This window comes from Perca flavescens, chromosome 10 (genome assembly GCF_004354835.1).
Source record: "Perca flavescens isolate YP-PL-M2 chromosome 10, PFLA_1.0, whole genome shotgun sequence".
Classification (NCBI taxonomy): domain Eukaryota; kingdom Metazoa; phylum Chordata; class Actinopteri; order Perciformes; family Percidae; genus Perca; species Perca flavescens.
In genome coordinates this window covers 22,518,973-22,538,370 of record NC_041340.1, presented here as the reverse complement: position 1 = coordinate 22,538,370, position 19,398 = coordinate 22,518,973, and the positions used below count along the sequence as shown (strand labels likewise).

General features: G+C 41.1%; 3 protein-coding genes across 6 annotated transcripts; 1 reads left to right on the top strand and 2 right to left on the bottom strand.

Annotated features, from left to right (window-relative positions):
• Positions 1-1,439: 1,439 nt before the first annotated feature.
• nsdhl (NAD(P) dependent 3-beta-hydroxysteroid dehydrogenase NSDHL) lies at positions 1,440-7,010 on the bottom strand. 2 transcript variants are annotated; one of them, XM_028589328.1, is made up of 7 exons: positions 6,715-7,010; positions 6,458-6,619; positions 6,002-6,148; positions 5,758-5,886; positions 4,993-5,135; positions 3,245-3,347; positions 1,440-3,081 (listed from the first exon to the last, which is right to left on the bottom strand). In XM_028589328.1, exons 1-7 carry the CDS (start codon positions 6,733-6,735, stop codon positions 2,749-2,751), a joined length of 1,038 nt encoding a protein of 345 aa, XP_028445129.1. In that variant the 5' UTR covers positions 6,736-7,010; the 3' UTR covers positions 1,440-2,748. The 2 variants fall into 2 exon arrangements, with proteins under 2 accessions (XP_028445129.1, XP_028445130.1); XM_028589329.1 differs by having other exon boundaries at positions 6,458-6,572.
• A 1,265-nt stretch (positions 7,011-8,275) lies between these two features.
• cetn2 (centrin, EF-hand protein, 2) lies at positions 8,276-10,616 on the top strand. Its single transcript, XM_028589330.1, has 5 exons — positions 8,276-8,567; positions 8,792-8,956; positions 9,049-9,177; positions 9,483-9,620; positions 9,825-10,616. The coding sequence occupies exons 1-5, from the start codon at positions 8,565-8,567 to the stop codon at positions 9,912-9,914; spliced, it is 525 nt and encodes a 174-aa protein (XP_028445131.1). The 5' UTR covers positions 8,276-8,564; the 3' UTR covers positions 9,915-10,616.
• Positions 10,617-13,638: 3,022 nt separating this feature from the next.
• Positions 13,639-19,176, bottom strand: gcna (germ cell nuclear acidic peptidase). 3 transcript variants are annotated; one of them, XM_028589493.1, is made up of 13 exons: positions 19,066-19,176; positions 18,602-18,704; positions 18,186-18,378; positions 18,016-18,088; positions 17,834-17,883; positions 17,432-17,498; positions 16,948-17,018; positions 16,417-16,833; positions 15,786-15,966; positions 15,534-15,678; positions 15,263-15,398; positions 14,513-14,717; positions 13,639-14,410 (listed from the first exon to the last, which is right to left on the bottom strand). In XM_028589493.1, the coding sequence occupies exons 2-13, from the start codon at positions 18,689-18,691 to the stop codon at positions 14,179-14,181; spliced, it is 1,860 nt and encodes a 619-aa protein (XP_028445294.1). In that variant the 5' UTR covers positions 18,692-18,704; positions 19,066-19,176; the 3' UTR covers positions 13,639-14,178. The 3 variants fall into 3 exon arrangements, with proteins under 3 accessions (XP_028445294.1, XP_028445293.1, XP_028445295.1); XM_028589492.1 differs by having other exon boundaries at positions 18,602-18,699; XM_028589494.1 differs by lacking the exon at positions 19,066-19,176 and adding an exon at positions 18,929-19,059.
• Positions 19,177-19,398: the final 222 nt, after the last annotated feature.

Genomic DNA, 19,398 nt, shown 5'->3' with positions numbered 1-19,398 from the left:
GAAACGTCCACCCAGTTCAGTCGAGTTTGTGATCAGTGTGTCCCTGAGTGTGAGCTGAGGAAAAGTATTTCTCTGTGTGACAGGTGTCTTACACCCTGTGCTAGTGAACAGGTACGGGCGTGACCACTAACAAGCCCAGCCAGTCAAGGAAGGTTGATGTGGGGTGGAGCAGTAGAAGCTTATCTATTTGTGTGTTGTGTATGTGTGTGTGTTGTGTGTGTTTATGTGAGTAAGTAATAGGGGTTGCTAAGAACTCATTTTTTGTTTCTACACCTGTGCTGTATTTATGGGAGTTGGCAAGCACATACCTGTCGTACAGGTGTCTGACAAAGAATTTTGAGAACCAGCGAGGAAAAGGGAAGAGGGAGACGACAAGGTGCACAGCACGACAAACATAAAGGAAGCGTCTCGCAGCAACACCTCCTGTGGGAACGCTCCTCTCATGCTCACTGGATAGGAAAACCCAGGACGCACACGCATCATTAAAATGAGATCAAGAACAACACACACAACTGAACTGAGATAACAAATAGAAACAGTGGCCCACACGTCAATAAAAAAACAACAACATAAAAGCCGCTCTCATTTGGAATTAATTGAATTCTAATTTTATATTTGAAAGAGAGTACTTTCATTTGTTTTCGTACATAGAAATGTGAAACCACCACCTTGAAGATCAAATGTGTTACACAATCAGAGTCTGGTACAAGTCAATGATGACTTTAGCAGTACATTACCTAGGTATAAAGGCAGCCAAAACCTATTACAAACAAAATGTTTGATCAATGTGAGTGACTGTGTCTGTGTTTGTTTAAGTGAAACCAAGTCTATGCTCAGGCAATTGTCCAACAATTTCTTCAACAAATTGCAACAAAAAGCACGTTCTGTGCGACTGGCCACAGTATGCACTCTTTGAAAACACAACATGGAGGTCAGCCGACCATTGTTTTAGTACAAAGAGCAATCTCATGCATGCTGCGCATGCATTTAACAAAGTCTTTTCAAATCGGAATCTGGGTGTGAATTGATTTCGCAACTTCTCAGAGAGAGGGGGTGGAAAGGAAATTAACAAGTCTGAGAGCTAAGTTTCACTGTGGTGAGCATACTGGAAAGTGAAGACACTCAACTCTATTATCTACCTGGATCTCTCTCACTGTGAACAAGAAACCAGTCAGACGGCCTTGCCCGGTGATGCTGACTCTAGCAGTGAATCATTAAGGTGCTGCTGGCACAGAATTAAAATGAGAATGCAAAGTATCTGAACTTAACCTCCACCTTGATGTCACCACACCAAGACATGGAATGACAAAAATGCTTCACCTAGAAAAGGCAAAATCTTTGTAGTAGCTAGTTATACATTCGACACAAATACTGAGAAAATAAGACCCTCTTGTGTTTACAAGTTGCCCAGTTATACAACTTTGTCATCATTAAAATGACAGAACTACACATGGATTACAATAGCTTATGCATTTTAATTGCCCATCCCATTATTGTATTTGACGTCGAATATTATTTTAACAGTTTGCGTAACTTGTAGAAACACATACCAGAGATACTCCAGTATCAGAGAGAAGGTACAACGTGTTTGGAACAATGTTTGTGAATCACGTATACAGTATGTGGAACTACACTAATTGGCCAAAAGTATGTGGAGACACATTAGTCCCATACATACATTGAAATGATCATTCCTCCTGTCCACATTTGCCATGAAGCGATCTCTTCCTAATGCAATTCCAATACTAAGAGCTAGCCCTTGTTCTGTGTAAAATCCATTACATCCAGCTTAAGCTAATATGAGACCTTAGCAGTCTGATTTTGTTCTATCAATCAGGAACCTTTAAAGTTTCAGTGTGTTTAGTGCAAAATCCACAGTAGGTTTGATCCATTGATTTGTCTATTTCAGTCTGCTAAAGCCTCATATTGGCCTTGGCTGAACTTTTATCCCCCAATTCTTGCATTGGAATCACATTAGGAGGGGATGCTTTCATGGCCAGTATGGACAGGATAAAACAATCCCTGGAACCAAAAAATGTTTTATTGTGCATATGGGTATGTATTGTCTTAGGACAGACTTGAAAAAAGGTGAACATATGCTCTGAATTATAGAAAGTAATATGCTGCTTATATATTGCCACCTCCATTCTTCTAGGAAGGCTTTCCACATTTCCACACAGTTGCATTGAGCACAGGGGTTTGGTTCGGTTGAAACAAGAAAGGCCCAATATTATCATATGCTGCTTGCTTTGTTCCAAAGAGCCTATCCCAAATTGAATAAACACATCCAAAAATACACATCCCTGTCCACATACGTTTGGCCATGTAATGTAATGCCAGTCATCATTTTAAACAATAATTTTCATGCAAGTTGTATCAGGAGAATAATGGTTTAGTGGAATACATTAAGGCATTTAACAGCAGCATCTCAACAGTTGTACAGCACACGGGTGAACATGGAACAAGAATATTTGTAAGTCTTTGCAGTTTTCACAGTGTAAGATCAGTATATTTATGTTGCCATAAGCAGTGGTTTACTGTTTACGAAGTGCTTTATAACTTTGGAAAGACCAGACTGCAGTGTGTTGACCAAAACCATAATCATTTGCTACCATCTGCTGGTAAAAATGGTACATAACTTGAAAAGGCATTATTGAAAAGGCACACAAATGGTACACCTTATTTTCAGTGATTGTAACTGTACGTCCTTATACATGTCTCTCAGCAGCCTTTACCTCCATTCTACCATCAAGCCCCTTGTCTGAGGTGAGGGTAGCTCTGCACTGTGCGTGCTATCCCATCCTTCAGACTGACTACGGGTTTGTAGCCCAGGTCCTGCTTGGCGCGGTCACAGCTGTAGTAGTGGTGGGTTCCAGCCAGAGCCACTCTCATTGGTGTAAAGGTGGGTTTAAAGGACACTAGAGGACGCAGGATCAGGGCCAGCAGCCAGAGGAGCAGGGCCAGTCCGTATACAAGAGTGTAGGGCAGGTGGTAGCGGGGAGCAGCATATCCCAGACCCACCAACACCTCAGACATGAAGTCCCAGAATCTAACTGGCTCATCATTGGTGATGTGGTACGGCTGAAAGTGAAACGTAAGAGAGTTAAGATGTACCGTATTCATTTGAAATTCAGTTCGCAAAGTGAGAACTGTGATCCTGAATAAGGAGGTGTGGGACTAGCAACATGATTTCACAGAGAGCATCCTTTAAACCGGCTCGGTGTTAGATTTTATAGTTACTCACTTTTCCACATATGGGGGAGTCCGACCTCAGGCGTTCAGCAGCCAGGATGTGGCCATAAACTACATTCTCCACAAAGGTGAAATCCACCAGATTGGTCCCATCACTGCAGAAAACAAAGGCAAAGAATTTTAAAAAGAAATATACCAATAAGCACTAAGGATCTGAAAAACAAGCGTTAACGCATTTAATAATTCCGCACCCCGGTACAGTAATCTATGGGTCTAAGCTACTATCTTAATACTAATTTCCACTTTTCATGTGTCAGGGGAGTAGATAATAGGACGGGGAGTGAGTGAATAAGTAGGTGTATAAAGGTGCGGGTATACTCGCGCTCAACATTGTGCGTGGGCCGCCGTAGATGGCGAGTGCCCTACGAGCACGCACAGAGACGTTTATGCTCAAAGCATTGTTTGTTGTAGTACTCTCCAAAACACTAGACGACGTACAGACAGAATAATCCGTGAATGAGCAAGAAGTAGCAGAGAAGAAGAAACCGGAAGTTAAGGAAAGCAGGCTGCCTGGCAACAGTAGTAAACACATCCATGTTAAAACACCGACATACCGCGAAACATTACATTTATCTACTCTAATCATTAACGTGACTGTTGTTTATCCCCAAATCAAAATGACTGTCTGCCTGTGACACTGTGAAGAACACTCTTTACATGAAGCCGTTTCTTAGCTTTTTCCACCCTCTCCAGCTAAAGGTTTCTTCTTTTCCCAGTGTGGTGTCTCTCTCTAAACACATAGTTCAAGGAATACGCCACCGTTTGTTGAAATAGGGCTTATCACGGTCTACCCTGGCTGTAAATAGGTGGGCCAACGCATTTTTTGTCTCAGTGCAAGTAATTAGGTTGTTTTTTTGTCTTTTGTTGGCTCACTTTTACTCACAACATGCTAACCGGCAACATAGGATTCCATTCACTACGCTAAGCTAACTAGCTGCGGCGCTGCCAGTGTTGCACCGGACTAAAACAATGCATGCACAAAAGATGCGTTGGCCCACCTATCTACAGCTAGGGGAGACCGTGATAAGCCCTATTTCAACACACGGTGGCGTATCCCTTTAAGGCTGTTTGACTCCCTGTGGTCTGTACATGGAGAATAACAAAGATGCTTGTACAGACGAACCTGTTCTTCCCAGCCGACCACGTGGAACTGAAAGCGCAGCGCGCGCAAGGGGCCCGTAGCTACAAAAATTCAGAGGTGCACGACCACACGACGCGGCAGCTTGCAGGGCCTTCGTGCTGGAAACGACAGCCGCGCTGATGTCATTTTATAGCGTGCGCCCCTCGCGTCGGGAACACCGCAGCTTCCATAAACCTAGCTTAAGTGGGTTTTAGAGATAATACAATTTCAGAATTCAGTATTTTTGACAACAGTGTGATACATGCAAATATGATGATTTTAGAAGCGTATTCTTTATTCAGTAGTTAATAGTTACACATCGCACGGGCTTTCACAAGCTGTGCATTTATACTTAGGAAGCCAAGTCCAGCCCCCACATTAGAGTTCAGGTTTGGGAGAGCACTAACAGTCTCCTGGTCATTCTTTTTCTCTACCATTCTTATTTATTAAATGCGCCGATTAATTTTACGTTACAAACATGAACCTCAATAACTGATACATATTTGTATTTTTTAACTATTTTTACAGTGATTATTGCAAAAACAAGAGTCATTCATTCTATGTCTAGAAGTAGTTTAACTAGTTGGATTGGCATAAATGGTTAAACCCCTATGGCTTACCCAATGATGAACTTCATCTTGCCCCTGCGAGCCGTGTCCACTAGGATAGGAACCAGCTGTGGATCCCGAGGGCCAAAGATGCCATGAGGCCGGATGGCAACTGTGAGGAAACCCTTCTCCTTGTCACAGGCCTCGAGGACCAGCTAAAACACAAAGACAGTATGAAATATTCAACTCGGCATACTGCAAAAAACACTATGATCATTTGCTCTCTTCTCTCTCGTGGATGTGACCGATTGTTAAGAGCAAGGAGCAGATGACATGCAAATAATGGAGGAAGTCTTGAAAAAAAAAAAAAAAAAAAAAAAAAAAAAAAAAGTACTCACTACTGCTGAATATGATATTATCTGCTGATAAAAATAAAGCTACGTGTAGAAAAATAAAATTTGATACTGATATAGGAGGAAATTCCAAAAACAATGAAATCATTGATTAATTAAATCACTTAACTTTTCAAATCAGGAAGAGGTGGAACATGGGCTAGCATCCACTGGATTTAGTATATCACAGGCCATAACACAGACACCTAAATCATAGCTATTTGCTATTTATAGCCCTTCATTTCAAACTGCCTTTGATTTGACCAAGGAACCATTCCTTCTCTTCTTTCTTTTTCATTCCTTGGTCTTGAGGAAGGACACAAGTACCAAAGTCGAGAAAACATGCAAACTCTACAAAGAAATGAACCAAAGAATCTTGTTTCTAGGAAATAGCACCAACTGGGCTACACTGGTAGACCAAAACTAAAAAATACCACATTCCTACCTTTTCTTGCTCAATCTTAGTCTCTGTGTAATAGTCGATGGGCTTCTTGGCGTACGGTAGATCCTCTCTCCCATTCTTAATGTCTGTGCCTTCAAACACCACACTGGCACTGCTTGTCAGGACCAGTTTCTGGCAAAAAATCAAACAGTTACACCACTTCAAATGGCATCTTTCATCCTTGAACAATAAATTGTTGGCATAAACAAAAAGAAAAGCCCAGCTTCTCATCCCCTGGATGCCTAACCTGTACTCCAGCCTCGATGCAAGCCTGAATGACTGTGCGTGTGCCCTGAATGTTGACCCTCTCAAATAGCCCGCGGTCATCGCTGGCAGGGGCCGGGGAGGCACAGTGGAAGACCAGGGACACATCCTTCATAGCTGGCAGCAGAGCCTGGAGCAGAGTGAGATAGACACCTCAGTGACAGCTATTGACAATTGCATCAGAAGAATCATTGGTCCAGGTCAGAGATAGGTTTTTAAGTTTTTTGGGGGAAAAGTGTCAAGAGTTCATTGGCAAACTTCAAGTCAACAGCAAGAATTGCAGGTCTAAAACCTTGACCCTCTATTTGAACATTGTCCTGGCAAAGCAGCCTATCATTACACAGATGCAATCTACTCCTTTCAATGTGTAGGCCTGGTTATTAAACATAGCCTACAGGCAGGTCTGGTCAAGACTGAGAGGAGTAGGATATAGTCTCACCTGTCTGTCGCAGAGGTCTCCCTGGTGGAAGGTGACACCAGACAGCTCGTAGCTCTGACGGATGTCAAACACAGAAACAGAGTAGCCTCGATCCAACAGCTTCTCCACCAAGTGTCTGCCCAAAAAACCAGACCCCCCGATGACTGCACACCGTTTATTACTCTGTATGACGCAGCAGAAAGCGATTATTGATACATGTCAAGTTAAACAGCACTAGTTTCGTGAAAAGTTGAAGCAGATTTGCACCATGAACTCACCGGTCGAACGCGCGTGGCCATAATGAGTAAAAAGTAACCAACAGGTAAGCGAGAGTATCAGGCACAGTTGTGAAGAAGAAGAAAAAAAATCCTTTACAGGTGGAATAGTGAGTCACGAAGAGTGCTCCTAACTATTTAACACGCAGGGCATGTGTGACAACTTTTAACATAAAAAACGCAATACTGTAGCCTATTCACCTGCAGTCAGCGCGTGCAACTAACCGAACTGTCTGTCTGAATCTGCTGAGTGAGAAGTGCTCTGTGATTGGTCGAGCTAAAGCTCAGCACAAAGGTGACGTTAGATAATAGCCAATGGTGTACAAGATACGTCAAAGAACGCCACAATTTAAACCAATCGCAGATCACAAACTGGTTCTATTCGCCTCTTAGCTCAAAGACCACGCCCCGCCTGGGATGCGCCAGACCCTCTTTTTTACCAGCCAGTCACTGGTCACACCATGGATGTATTAAGAGAACTGGATACAGTGTTCGGCGGGAAGCCCCGTGGGTCACACCAAAGATTCTCCATAAGTGTGAAACCTTATTTTTAAAGTCTATGTTGTTTTATGTAGGCTTCCATAAACGTTTTATCTTCTGTTTTTTTATTTATTTATTTTTTTGTATTTGTTAGTTTTGCAATTTAGTAAACATGAAGAACATGAAGGAAAAGAGACAGATCATTAAACCAATATACATATAACTGCCAAAATACCAGTTGATTTCTGCCTTATAGCCTAAAATTATCCAAATGGAAGGACAGCATGAATGAAGGAATAAAAGAAAAAAACATATCACAATGAAAAAAAAGGATAATAGCAAAAGTAAAAGGACCACCTATATAAAAAGAAATTTGAGTTTATCTTTTGAGGTGAGAACATGTAACCATACTTGTGCCACTGTGCATGCTGTGCTGTTGACCCTTACAATAATAATATTTGGGGTTGGGTGCACATGCAATCTGAACTCTGTTATACAATTATTATCTTATTGTTTCATATATATTATTTCATATATATATATATATATATATATATATATATATATATATATATATATATATATATATATATATTCAATTATTATTTTCACTTTTTAATTATCATTAGCTATTCCCGATAATTTTATTATTCTCTATTTATTACTATAATCTTCTTTTCTATAAGAAGAAGCTCTGATCTGAGGTCTGCTGACACTAGAGGGTGTATTGAGACAATTTCACATAGCAGCACGAGCGAATGCACCATTTGTATTATGCAATATTATATATCTGCATGTAAATATGACACAAAGACATCCCCATTTTCCATATTCTTTTTCAGCGTTTTATATTTCTATGGGAAATCCAAGGCGGTTTCACCTGTCTCGAACAGCTCTGTAAGTTCTGATCGTGTCTTGCGCCCCGTGGTCTTCAGCAACCAATCATCTTTTTGCCCGACGGGTGCGTTTGATTTTCACTCCAACTCGTGGCTGTCGGTATCCTCTTTTAATTCCTCAATGGCCATTCAATAATTGCCTTGTCTGCTGGCACAAAGGGTGAACAAATCAAACGCCTGCGCTCCATGACGGCAGCTCCTGGACAGCAAAACGAGTGCATGTTTGTTAGCAAGAAACGGTCATTTTCTGCACATTTTAGCAGCCGTCCCTGCGAAATAAATAGAGGGGTTTGAAGGAAAAAGACTATCTTACATTCAGGTTTATTAAACGCTAAATCCGAGCAACTGATGTAAAGTATAAACCGCTCTACCATCTCCTCCTCCCTAAATGATAGGGAGGCTTCATCAGACGAAAAACTAGCTTGCTTTTAGATTAGATTTGCAGTTCCTTTTTGTCAGTCCAATAAACAGCAAGTAATGGTGAGTAAAAATGTTTCATAATAACCCAATCTTTGTTAGTGTGTAGCATTTGAGTCACAAATGATTGATATTTACATGCTTCATTTGATAGATCTGGGGGAAAGCGGATTTCTACTCGGACACCTGTCTGATTCTGCTCTTATCATAGACATGGTGACCCCTGTGTCTGCTGTAACCATTAACATGTGTTTCCCCTCTGCGTCTCCTCTTGCTTCACCACCCAGGCGACCAGTGCCAAGAGACCATCCCTGCAGGGTCCTGTGGCACCTCCTCGCAAGAAGACCACCCCCAAACCAGAGCTGACCGAGGAGCAGAAGCAGGAGGTCAGGGAGGCCTTTGAGCTGTTTGACACCGATGGATCTGGATTCATCGATGTCAAGGAGCTCAAGGTAACAGTGGCCGGACGCTGATCACAATCACACGTGTGTGAGGGAAGGGAGAGTTTTCTATGTGTGCTTCACTCTCACACCTTTTCTGCCAGGTTGCAATGAGAGCTCTGGGGTTTGAGCCAAAGAAAGAGGAGATCAAGAAGATGATTGTTGACGTGGATAAGGACGGCACAGGGAAAATCTCCTTTGCTGACTTCCTCTCTGTCATGACACAGAAAATGGTAGGTATCAGTGTCAAGAAATATATTATATGCATTCCCAACCGTCTTTAATTCTCTTTAGTTTTAAAGTGAGTTACTGGTTTTATCCTACAGATTGCAGTTTGTGTATTACAGTCCACAACCTTAACTTTACCCTATCAGCCCTATTTAGATTGCCATTGACTATACTGGTATTGCTTTTCTTCAGCACACCCAAACTGGCCACATTTCTTTGAGTTTGGGATGTGGTTGTTCTTCGACAACGACATACCTCCTGCAGAATTGCAGTTTTTGGCGAAACTACTCTCCATCTTCTCCGATTTTAGGCCGAGAAGGACTCCAAAGAGGAGATCCTGAAAGCTTTCCGCCTGTTTGATGACGACGAGACGGGCAAGATCTCGTTCAAGAATCTGAAGAGAGTAGCCAAAGAACTGGGAGAGAACCTCACAGATGAAGAGCTGCAGGTAAAGCCCATCATCGTGGAATAACACAACATTCAGATATGAGTAACACTTAACAGTAGACTACTGTAACTCACAGGCCGGTTGTGTTTCCAAGCCAAAGGCTCAGTCGTGGCAACGGAACATTTGCTTATGAATGCTCTCAAACTAGCTTGATTTGCTTCCTCCATTCCTTTTTTCATCCCCTCTTTTATTGTGTCTGTGAAGGAAATGATAGATGAAGCAGACAGGGATGGAGACGGAGAAGTGAACCAGCAGGAGTTCCTGCGCATTATGAAGAAAACCTGCCTGTACTGAAGGAAGTCGGTGATGAGGGTCAAGGGGACCGCTGGTGGTTTCACATATAATGCTGCTTATATATCTCCCTTCCCTTCCCTTATTATTGTGTCGTGCCATACATTTCCACTTATAATGAGTCCATCAAAAGGTTTACTGTCTACTACACTGAACTGAAGTTGTTAAATATTTGTGGTCAAATGCCAATAATCCTTTACATAATAATCTACATTACATTTGCCAAACACCGTAAGAGAATACTCTCTTTATTGTTTGGAATGCTGCATACTTTTATGAAGAATACATTGATAATATCATTATATTGGTTATTAATTGTCAAGAAATTCTCAGTGCCTACGTCAATACGGTGACACACAGTACATTCCAATGCTTTGATTAGTCATTGTTTGTGTGTTAAGTTTCATATTTGTAGATTGTTTGGTTTACACTTTCATGTTTTGGATCTTGTAACCGCTGGTGATCGGGGGAGCGCTGTCTCACCTCAGTTCTGCCTGTGGATTTGTGCCCGTGCCTCTTTAAAAGGGATGATCCCACTCTCTTTAAAATGTGATGGTGTGTGTTTTTCTTGTAGCATCAATTATTTATCCTTCTGTTGTGTAACTACTCTATAATATACAAAAATACTCTGTATTCTTGGCATTTTGTATGATACATAGTAACTTTAATGAATGTTTGAGGTACAAATTAAATATCTTAAATCAGTGTTGTCTTTTATTTTTCATTATTAGCATCCCTTATTGATACAGGAGTTATCAGTGTTTGAACAGCTTGTTGAGCTGCTAATAAATGGTTTACAGGAAGATGCTGCTACCTTACCACAGCCTATTGACTCAGCTCTCCAACCTTACTATTTCAAACAATCAAATATATATGTATATATACTGTATGTGGGCACGTGTGTGTGTGTGTAGTGCAAGAAATGTGGAAAAGCTGCTGTGCTGAACAGGAAGATAGGACTCTTCTCATTCAGGCAGCACAGGCAAAACTGTTATGTTTTATAAATAGCAGCTCTTCAAACAACTAACATTCGTCGTTGACTTTGTTCCCATGTGCAGCCTGTCGTAGCCTTTGCTGCAGCTCCTGTGAGCGGTAGCCATAAACCAGAGGGATGAGTGACACCCCCAGGTTTTAGATGATGGTGGCTGCTATATCAAGAGCATCACTGTGCAGGCAGCCAGGGATCAGGTAGCTTTCCATGACCAAAGGAAGAGAAAAGAGGATGGTCTGAGCTGCCTGGAGGGTCAGGGTCACACACGCTCTCTTGGTGCAGAGCGGTACTACACGCATGTCCCAGCAGAGCAGGCAGAAGCATCCCAGGATGGTCAGAGAGCAGAGAGGCTCCACCACAGCAGGTCCCACAGCGCAGTAAAGCACTAGAGCCGATGTCCCTGACAGGCAGGGTGTAGGGATGAGAGCTCAACAGCGGGGGAGGGTAAAATTAACCTGGATGGTGCGGAGGCTGATACCCAAAGCCACACTACTGGGCACAGATGATAAGGTTCATATGGCTGCAACAGCCACTCTTTTCCATTGAGGACACATCAAGAATTCTTTGCGCAGGGGCCACTTGACAAAGCGGTCCACAGCCAGAGCGGTGCTCAGGAAGAGGTCAACCTGCGCAAAAAAAGTGAAGACATAAAGTGGATGTAGTTACCTGCCATGTCAATATTTTAGAATTGCAGTTTTCGTAATGAGGTAATTCAGAGCAGGCAGGCTGTCGGCAGAGAGTAGAATGTGTCTAAGTCACAGCTGAAGCCTCATATTAGCTTTTGTTTAACTCAAGAAGTTATTTGCTTACAGTACATTGGAACCACATTAGGAAGGGCTATTTTCTTGGCCAATACGGTCAAACAATTACAGTGACCAATAACTATTTCTAAGTACTTATGGCCTATGAGCATGTGAGATCCTATTCTTTAACCCTGAGTGATGCTGATCCATGTCCAAAAGAGCAGGAAGTTGCCTTTTCCAAATGGTCTTAATTTACAGAAAAAAATAAGTTGTAAGTAAACTCTACTATAACTGTCAAACTGGTGTATGAATCATAGCTCAGTGTGACTAAAACAAATATGAATTGTGTAAATATAATCAATGTTTTACAAGCCAATGAGCAGGCCTGGTTAGCAGCACAGATAATTACACACTGGGTCACAGGTATACCTTCTCTTAAGAGAACTGCTTTGATTGTCCAGAGCAGCTGCTGAAATGGCAATAATGGAGATCATTTAGGTCAAAGGGCATATTATCACCATCTCAGTTGTTAACAAAAGGTGTACTGGAAAGGTCCAAAGTCAAAAAGAGTAGACATACCTGGAGGTTGTCACACAAGAGGAGGTGTGTGAGGAGCAGGAAGCGAGAGTGCCTGAGAAGGGATGGGGAGCGCATGATGACCAGGAGTAACGGAACACGGAGCGCCGTGTTCAAGGTGCAGCTCACACACATGCTGACCATCTTAACCAGGTGGTAGATGGTGGAGTTCATCTGTGTCTGGGCCTCTAGTGATGTCACATTGCAGTGGATATTCATGACATAAAGTTCCCTCTGATCTGCCTTCCAGATATCCTTTCTTAAAAACATAAAAATAAAATACACATCGGAGGCATCCACGGAGCTAAAAAACCAGCTAAAATCATTTGTACCTCATCTGAAATAGGGGAAAAGATGTAATAAACTCACCCTTACATCTGTTTCAAAGGTGCTCTTCTCTCTTGAGCAGGGGTCTTAAACGTTTTTTAAGCCAAGGACCCCTAGCTGAAAAAGAGACTGAGCAGGGAGCCCCTACTACATATATTGTATAAAATTGAGTTGCATATTAAACTGGGCCTACAATAACAAGTAGGGTGGCCTAAAGCCTTTGCACATACCTTTTTATGGTGCGTACAATACCAAGCTCTTGAAATAAAATTATTGGCATGTTCATATATTTATACATCATGTTTTAAGGTTGAAATGTGGCATAGTGAATCCTTAAACTTAACTGTATCTGTGGATGGCTGCCTTACCTATAGGCCAGTATACATAAAAAAAAAAAGATTTATCTGTACTCATTGTTGGATTCATGTTAATGTATACTTTCAGACATATTTTCTTTTTAAACCACCGATCAGTAATTTGGTGCCCCCCCTGCAGCTACCCTGAGGACCCCTGTTGAAGATCTCTGCTCTATAGCATCTCCAATGTGACATGGTAAAGCAGACACATAGAAGTCAGTTTCATTCTGATTGGCTGATTGCGACTGATACGTGCCAGCGTTAAAGGCGGTCCATTTACTCAGCTACACGTCAACGCGTCAGATCTCAGGCCTAACACCTCATCTCTGTGGACGGTGATCAACCGCTAGTGTTTGTTAATCAGGATTACATATGCTTACTTATACAAAAGTTGGGACAATATTAATACACCTGTACAGAATTGTATTCTACCGGTCAATATTTGCCTGATAGCAGAGGCACAGTCATGGAAAACATAACGCCATTCCCCCCTCACCCACACAGAAACCACATTTCTGTAAACTATTTAGAAAGATGCTTCATAAGACATCCATGTACCAGAGTTAACAAATGTTATTGAAACAGATTAGTTTACTACATGAAAGTACGAACCATGTAAAACCAATTGGATTAATAACATTTTGTATGACTTCCTTTTATTTCTGTGCCAACCATATAAAAACTATTGAAATAATGCAATTAAAATGTCATAAAGATGTCAAGTGGTCATTTAATGTCGAGTCACACATTTAAACTTTATTCATAGAGCTCATAACAAGATAAAACCAGTCAGATATTAAAAAACATATGGAGTTAATCATACATGTACCGTACTGTACAATACCAACTCTTTAGATGCCAGAGAGAACAGGTGGTATGAATTTTATTGTTTGACACCACCTCATTTACACACATGCACACTGTCACACTCAGGAATGTGAACTTAACGTTCAGGCTCAGTTTTTTCAGTTCCAGCAGATCCAGTCTATAAACACATACAGATAAATACAGAAATTATGTGAACACAAAAAAAAAAAAAATACATTTAATATTAATGATCACAATGACCTCAGCGACCCGGGTTTGAATTCATCACTGGGCCCTTCGCTGCAGGTCTCTCCCTTTTCCTCTCACCATCTAAATAAAACATATAATATATTACAAAAATAAACAGCTGCTTACTAATACAAGTCCAGTCGACTAAGGTATTTCAACAGGTCTCCTGTGGTTGTGCAGCTCAGCCCATGGCTGTGAGTACAGCGAGCATCAACATCTCAGCTTTGACTTAGTTTAGTCTTGGAGGCAAAGTCTGCACTGAGTTTACGCATCACTTCCGCATGGCTTTGTCCTGCTAGCTCCTGTCGTACAGTCCCAAAATTCTCTTTGACAAAGTTGGCAAAAGGAGTGGGAGCACGCGGCTTGGCAGGCGTCAGTAAGACGAGCTGTCCTGTGCAGATGGCACACACAAACTTTTGCGTGTCCAGTGACTTGGAATGACGCCCGATCCTGTGAAGAATCATGATAAAGTATTGGGAAATTAACAAATAACTCTGGAAATGCAAGGTAATAAAAGTAAATAAAGAACGATATGAAATCAGTCAGACGTACGTGTTCTTGCAGCGGGTGCATTGGTACTGGAATTTGTACTTGATGTCGTAGCTGTGGCAGCGAGTGACCATGGGCAGCTCAGGATGCGCCAGTGTGGACTTGCGAGCGTACAGCTTCCAGAAGTTCCCGTGGCCGTCCCTGACACCGTTAATCAACCAGGTTGCAGCGTGACACATCTCATGAATCAGTGTGTCCCGGAGACGATCTGGGAGGGTGAAATAACAAGAATGTGATGAAGAGGTTCAATCTATTATAAACTGACATGAGGATCTTACCGTGCATGACAGATGACGTCACAAATTGTTACATTCAGGGACTTTCAAGCAGACACTTTATTACTTTAGTCTACCTGGCTTACTGAAGCATAGTCTATATTGTTGGCGTTCCACTTCTGGGATTGCTCCGGCGCCCAGGAAATTCCGCCGGAAGCATGTATTTTCCGTTTTATTATTATTATTATTATTTTTTAATTTTAAATTGGGTGGATTAATGAGGACTATTTTTAACTGCTCCTCAGATCTCTGCAGGGTAGATTGAGAAAGCTAGCTGACTATCTGTCCAATCTGAGTTTTTCTCTCGTGTGTGTGATTTTTGCAGCGGCTCTGTGCCGAGTTTAGCGCCGTTTACAGAAATGCCATTAAACCAGAGCACGTTTTCCTCCCATCCCCGAATGCTATGAGGAGTAGCCAGAACCTCCTTTAGCGCGCTTTGGAGGAGGGTCTGGCAAAGCGAGACTAACTGAAGCATTACCTGCACAATCACAGACTTTCTCCGACAGTTCAATGCGAGCGTAGCGGCTCCCTCCACCTCGCTCCTGCCCTGTGATACAGTAACCGGCTGTCTTCCGCATCTTCTTATTCCAAGTCACTGACATATTGATGGGGAGCTACAAGTCATGTCAGACAAGGACAAATAATATACACTATATGTTAGTGAAGCAATTAAACAAGGCAAAAATATTTATACATTAAATTTTCTAAAATATTTGACTGAAAGGAGAGAAAAACTGTTGGTTCATCACCTTACTGTCAAACACACTGGTATTGTACAGCTGGTAAAGTCTACTGGTGAGTTCTTCCTTGTTCTGCTTAAATTTGCAGCTATAGCTGGAGCCAGGGTTTGATAAGGACTGCAAGAAGCACCCCGGGGTCTTACACAATGCTACCCTAGAAGGGAAAGAACAGGGTTAACTTAAGACAAATGTCTGTGTATGGAACACAAACTGAGTGAGCAACATTCAAGTCTGTAGATAAAAACTGGCCAGTAAATGTACCTGCTTGTGGGGCCGTGTCTAGACTCTGTCTGACTGACTGTGGGCTTCAAGATGGTGGATTTTCCTGGCGTCTTCACATGCAGAGGGGTTTCGCTTAATGATTTAGAGACTTGTTTTGGGAGCCTGTTTACAGGAGGAGCTGACCCAGGAGGAGCTGACCCAGGAGGCTCCTTATTGTATTCTAGATTTGAGAAAAGATCCAAACAATAGATATCAGCCTCACAACTAAAAATAAAAACAAAAGCTAGAGAAAGTTGAAATGTGACAATATGGCTAGGCGATATGGAGAAAATCAAATATCACGATATTTTTGACCAAATATAGATATCGATATTGTAGGGTTGACTATTGGTGCTTTCACAAAATATTTACACAATAAGATTTTTGATAAATAATAAGTAATGTGGATATAATGACTAAGTGGGTAAAGGCAAATAATATAACGGTTATAAGTCTGGTAAGTTCAGAAAAGGACATCACTTTACCGTAATGCAGCCTTTAAAACCAGGAAAAGACAACACTTATGCCATATTACGATATCCAAAATCTAAGACGATATATAATCTCATATTGATAAAATATCTATATATCATCCAGCTCTATGTGACACTCCAAAAATAAAAACAGTTACCGTGGGTGCCCTTAGGTGAGAATGGAGTGCCAGTAAACTTGTTTTTCTTTTTCAGTCGCTCCAGTAGGGATGTGAACTCCTCCTCAGAACTGGCCGACTCATCCAGCTTAGAAGGTCCTGAAAGAGTGGGTTTAGGAGAGGCCACTGATGTTAGAGTTTTGTGGGGACGAAGCGAAAAAGGAGAAGGGATGGGAGCCAAAGGCAGAGATGGTGAGCTGTCCTCGTCATCACACCGCAGAGCATTCTTGTTAGCCTTTGGCGGGGGCTTAGGTTTTGAGTGACGAATCCTCCAAGTGCTCTTGACCACAATATTATCATCATCCTCATCACTGTCACTAAAAAAGACTGGGGAGTCGCATTGAGCCAGTGGTCTCCTCAGTGGATGCTGGGCTGCGGGAGTATTGCTCCTCTTCGGCACTGTGAAACAGTGGACACAAAACATCAACACTATATACACACGCGTGTCATTCAATGTTGCTTTTCTTTGAAATATAATAGAACATCAGTGATTATAAGGTCTTTCAACGTTACCTTTAAAAGATGCTTTTGTCTCAATAAAGTCATCATCTGATGAGAAGTCATCCACTATGAAGGTTTTGAGGCTTTAGAATAAAAAAAAAATACAATAAAAAAAGGCAAAATAGATACTTTTTAAAACACATTGTCTTACTTAAAACTTGAGAAGATAAAGTTTACTCTCAGGGGCTCTACTGATAAATGTTATTCTCATTGGAAACCACTGATTAATTATGTGAACCAGCTTTCCGTTAGGGAAATGGCACTTTAGTGGCATATTTAGTATTTGTCTGCATAGGTTCACACTTTTATATACGATATAGGGATATGGGATGAAACCAAAAAAGGACATTTGTTTTGAAGAATTGTTCATTCTGAAAACACAAAATGGAAACTTATATTTTACTATGTTGTAAATATTGCTTGAACGCTGTATCCAATAAAATATATGAAAAAATAAAAACATGCATTTGCAGGAAACAATATATCAAAAACTCACCTGTCTTCACTCCCACTCGCTGAGATTTTCTTAGGCTTGACATTAGGGGTTTTCACTCGTTGCAGAACTTCAATGTGCAAAATTAGGGTATGAGAGAGAAAAATGAGGCCGACAATATTAAAATTTGGCTCATTTATCGTCAATCAGAATCAGAAAGGGTTTTATTGCCAAGTACGTTTTTTAACACATACAAGGAATTTGTTTTGTTGTTGTTGTTGGTGGTACACGTCACACAATCTCTAAATGAAATGTAAATAATATATGTATAGATAAAAACAATATAAGTATAAGTGTATGTACATAGTATGTATTAATTTAAAAATAAAGATAGGAATAAAAACCATTACAGCAGAGATGGTGACAGATGCAGACAACTGTACCCAGCAGAAAAAGGCCACTTACATGTCTCAAAACCGTCGTCATCGTCAGAGCTCTTTACAAGAATGGTGGAACTGAGGAGAACAAAAATGCTTTAGAACTATCCTGACCAAAACTTTGAAGATAAAAAATAAGAGGTTAAATTGAAACCAGAAACACACAACAATGGTGCTTCGTCAACAACTCAGTGCACTCCATTTTTATACCTGTTTTTCTTTGCAGAACTCCATGGTCTGAGTGAGGTAGGTTTATCTTTCGGTGTAGCCCTTTCCACAAGAACTGATGAATAAAAAAGTCAAATGAACACATTTCTGTATTTTCAAACGAAGTCATACAGTTCAACAATATTCAAATTCATAAGATTTAACTCCCTCACATTGGTCAAAGTCTTCATCGCTGGACTCGATCAAAGACTTGTTTCTGTAATCGTTGCCGTTGGAGCACTGGTTCTCCTTCTCTGGATCATCTTCGCTGTCAGAGAGGACAAGTTGGACAGGAGTGGCTGACCGATCCACAGATCGATGACTGCTTGTGGCAGCATGGCGAGTTCTGCCAATTGAACTCATCAGCTAGAAACAATGGAGATAGACAGATCGGCATTATAACTTGCCTGCAACTAACGATTATTTTCATTATTGATTAATCTGCCAATTATTTTCTTGATTCATCGATTAAACATGCTGTCAATACAATTTCAGAAAACACTTCGGGGTAATTAAAACAAAACACTAACGTCAATTGTCTATTGTAACGTTTTGAATCGTTTACAGGTTAATAAAGTGTGCAACAAACCTTTTTTTCAGCCCAGTCCAATCCTCCGTCATCAGCCCAGCCCATCTTTTCAGCAACCCTTTCAAATAATTTGCGGGTATCATCATTCATTGTTTCCTCTGCTCTGTGAAAACGGTACAAACCAGCGCGATAGTCATTTAACATTTAAAGTCCAGTGCTAACATCAGACCTATGATTTATAACGTTAATATAACTGCCAATGAAACCACAAAGGAAAGCTAGCCGATGGTTAAAATTCCCCATTTCCATTCAACCAGTTCATTTTATTCAGCTAACGTTACCGTTAATGCAAGAACATCTATGACCAAGAGGTTATAAAGCCGTTACCTTTAGCAACTTGCTAGCTAACATGTTTGGACTAACTTTAGAGGTAACTTTTTGAAAGTGGTTCATTGTGTTCCGTTAGTATGCATTGCATGAACCTCCCATAGAATATTATTTTGCTAAGAGGACATATATTTCACCTGAGATATTACCAAACGCGCTTCTGTTGTCGCAAATAAAAGAGGCAGAAGTGTGTAGCTAACAGACGGGAAGTAAGCGAAGGCAAATTCAAATATAGTGATACGTTACACCGGAAGTTGTCAAGAACACATTCGACCAACAGCGACAGGCTTTATATGACACGTGACGTTCGGTCCACGCCCACCAACAATCGCTTTTTTTTGCATGTTATTTTTTCGACGGTCGTTAACAGTGCATTGTGTCTATGATGATCTGGATGTATTACCGGTACGTGTAGTTATGTTTATTAAGGTAACTTAACGTTACTTAAAATGTATCAGTATTTCTATTTA

Excerpts from the sequence above, each read along its gene's own strand:
- nsdhl (XM_028589328.1), bottom strand. The coding sequence starts at position 6,735 with ATGGCCACGCGCGTTCGACCG. Across the intron at positions 6,149-6,457 it reads GAGACCTCTGCGACAGACAG|GCTCTGCTGCCAGCTATGAA; the intron begins GTGAGACTATAT and ends ACTCTGCTCCAG. Across the intron at positions 3,082-3,244 it reads ACTCCCCCATATGTGGAAAA|CCGTACCACATCACCAATGA; the intron begins GTGAGTAACTAT and ends TTTCACTTTCAG.
- cetn2 (XM_028589330.1), top strand. Across the intron at positions 9,178-9,482 it reads CTGTCATGACACAGAAAATG|GCCGAGAAGGACTCCAAAGA; the intron begins GTAGGTATCAGT and ends CTCCGATTTTAG. Across the intron at positions 9,621-9,824 it reads TCACAGATGAAGAGCTGCAG|GAAATGATAGATGAAGCAGA; the intron begins GTAAAGCCCATC and ends GTGTCTGTGAAG.
- gcna (XM_028589493.1), bottom strand. The coding sequence starts at position 18,691 with ATGAATGATGATACCCGCAAATTATTTGAAAGGGTTGCTGAAAAGATG. Across the intron at positions 16,834-16,947 it reads GACAAAAGCATCTTTTAAAG|TGCCGAAGAGGAGCAATACT; the intron begins GTAACGTTGAAA and ends ACTGTTTCACAG. Across the intron at positions 14,718-15,262 it reads GAAAGTCTGTGATTGTGCAG|ATCGTCTCCGGGACACACTG; the intron begins GTAATGCTTCAG and ends TCACCCTCCCAG.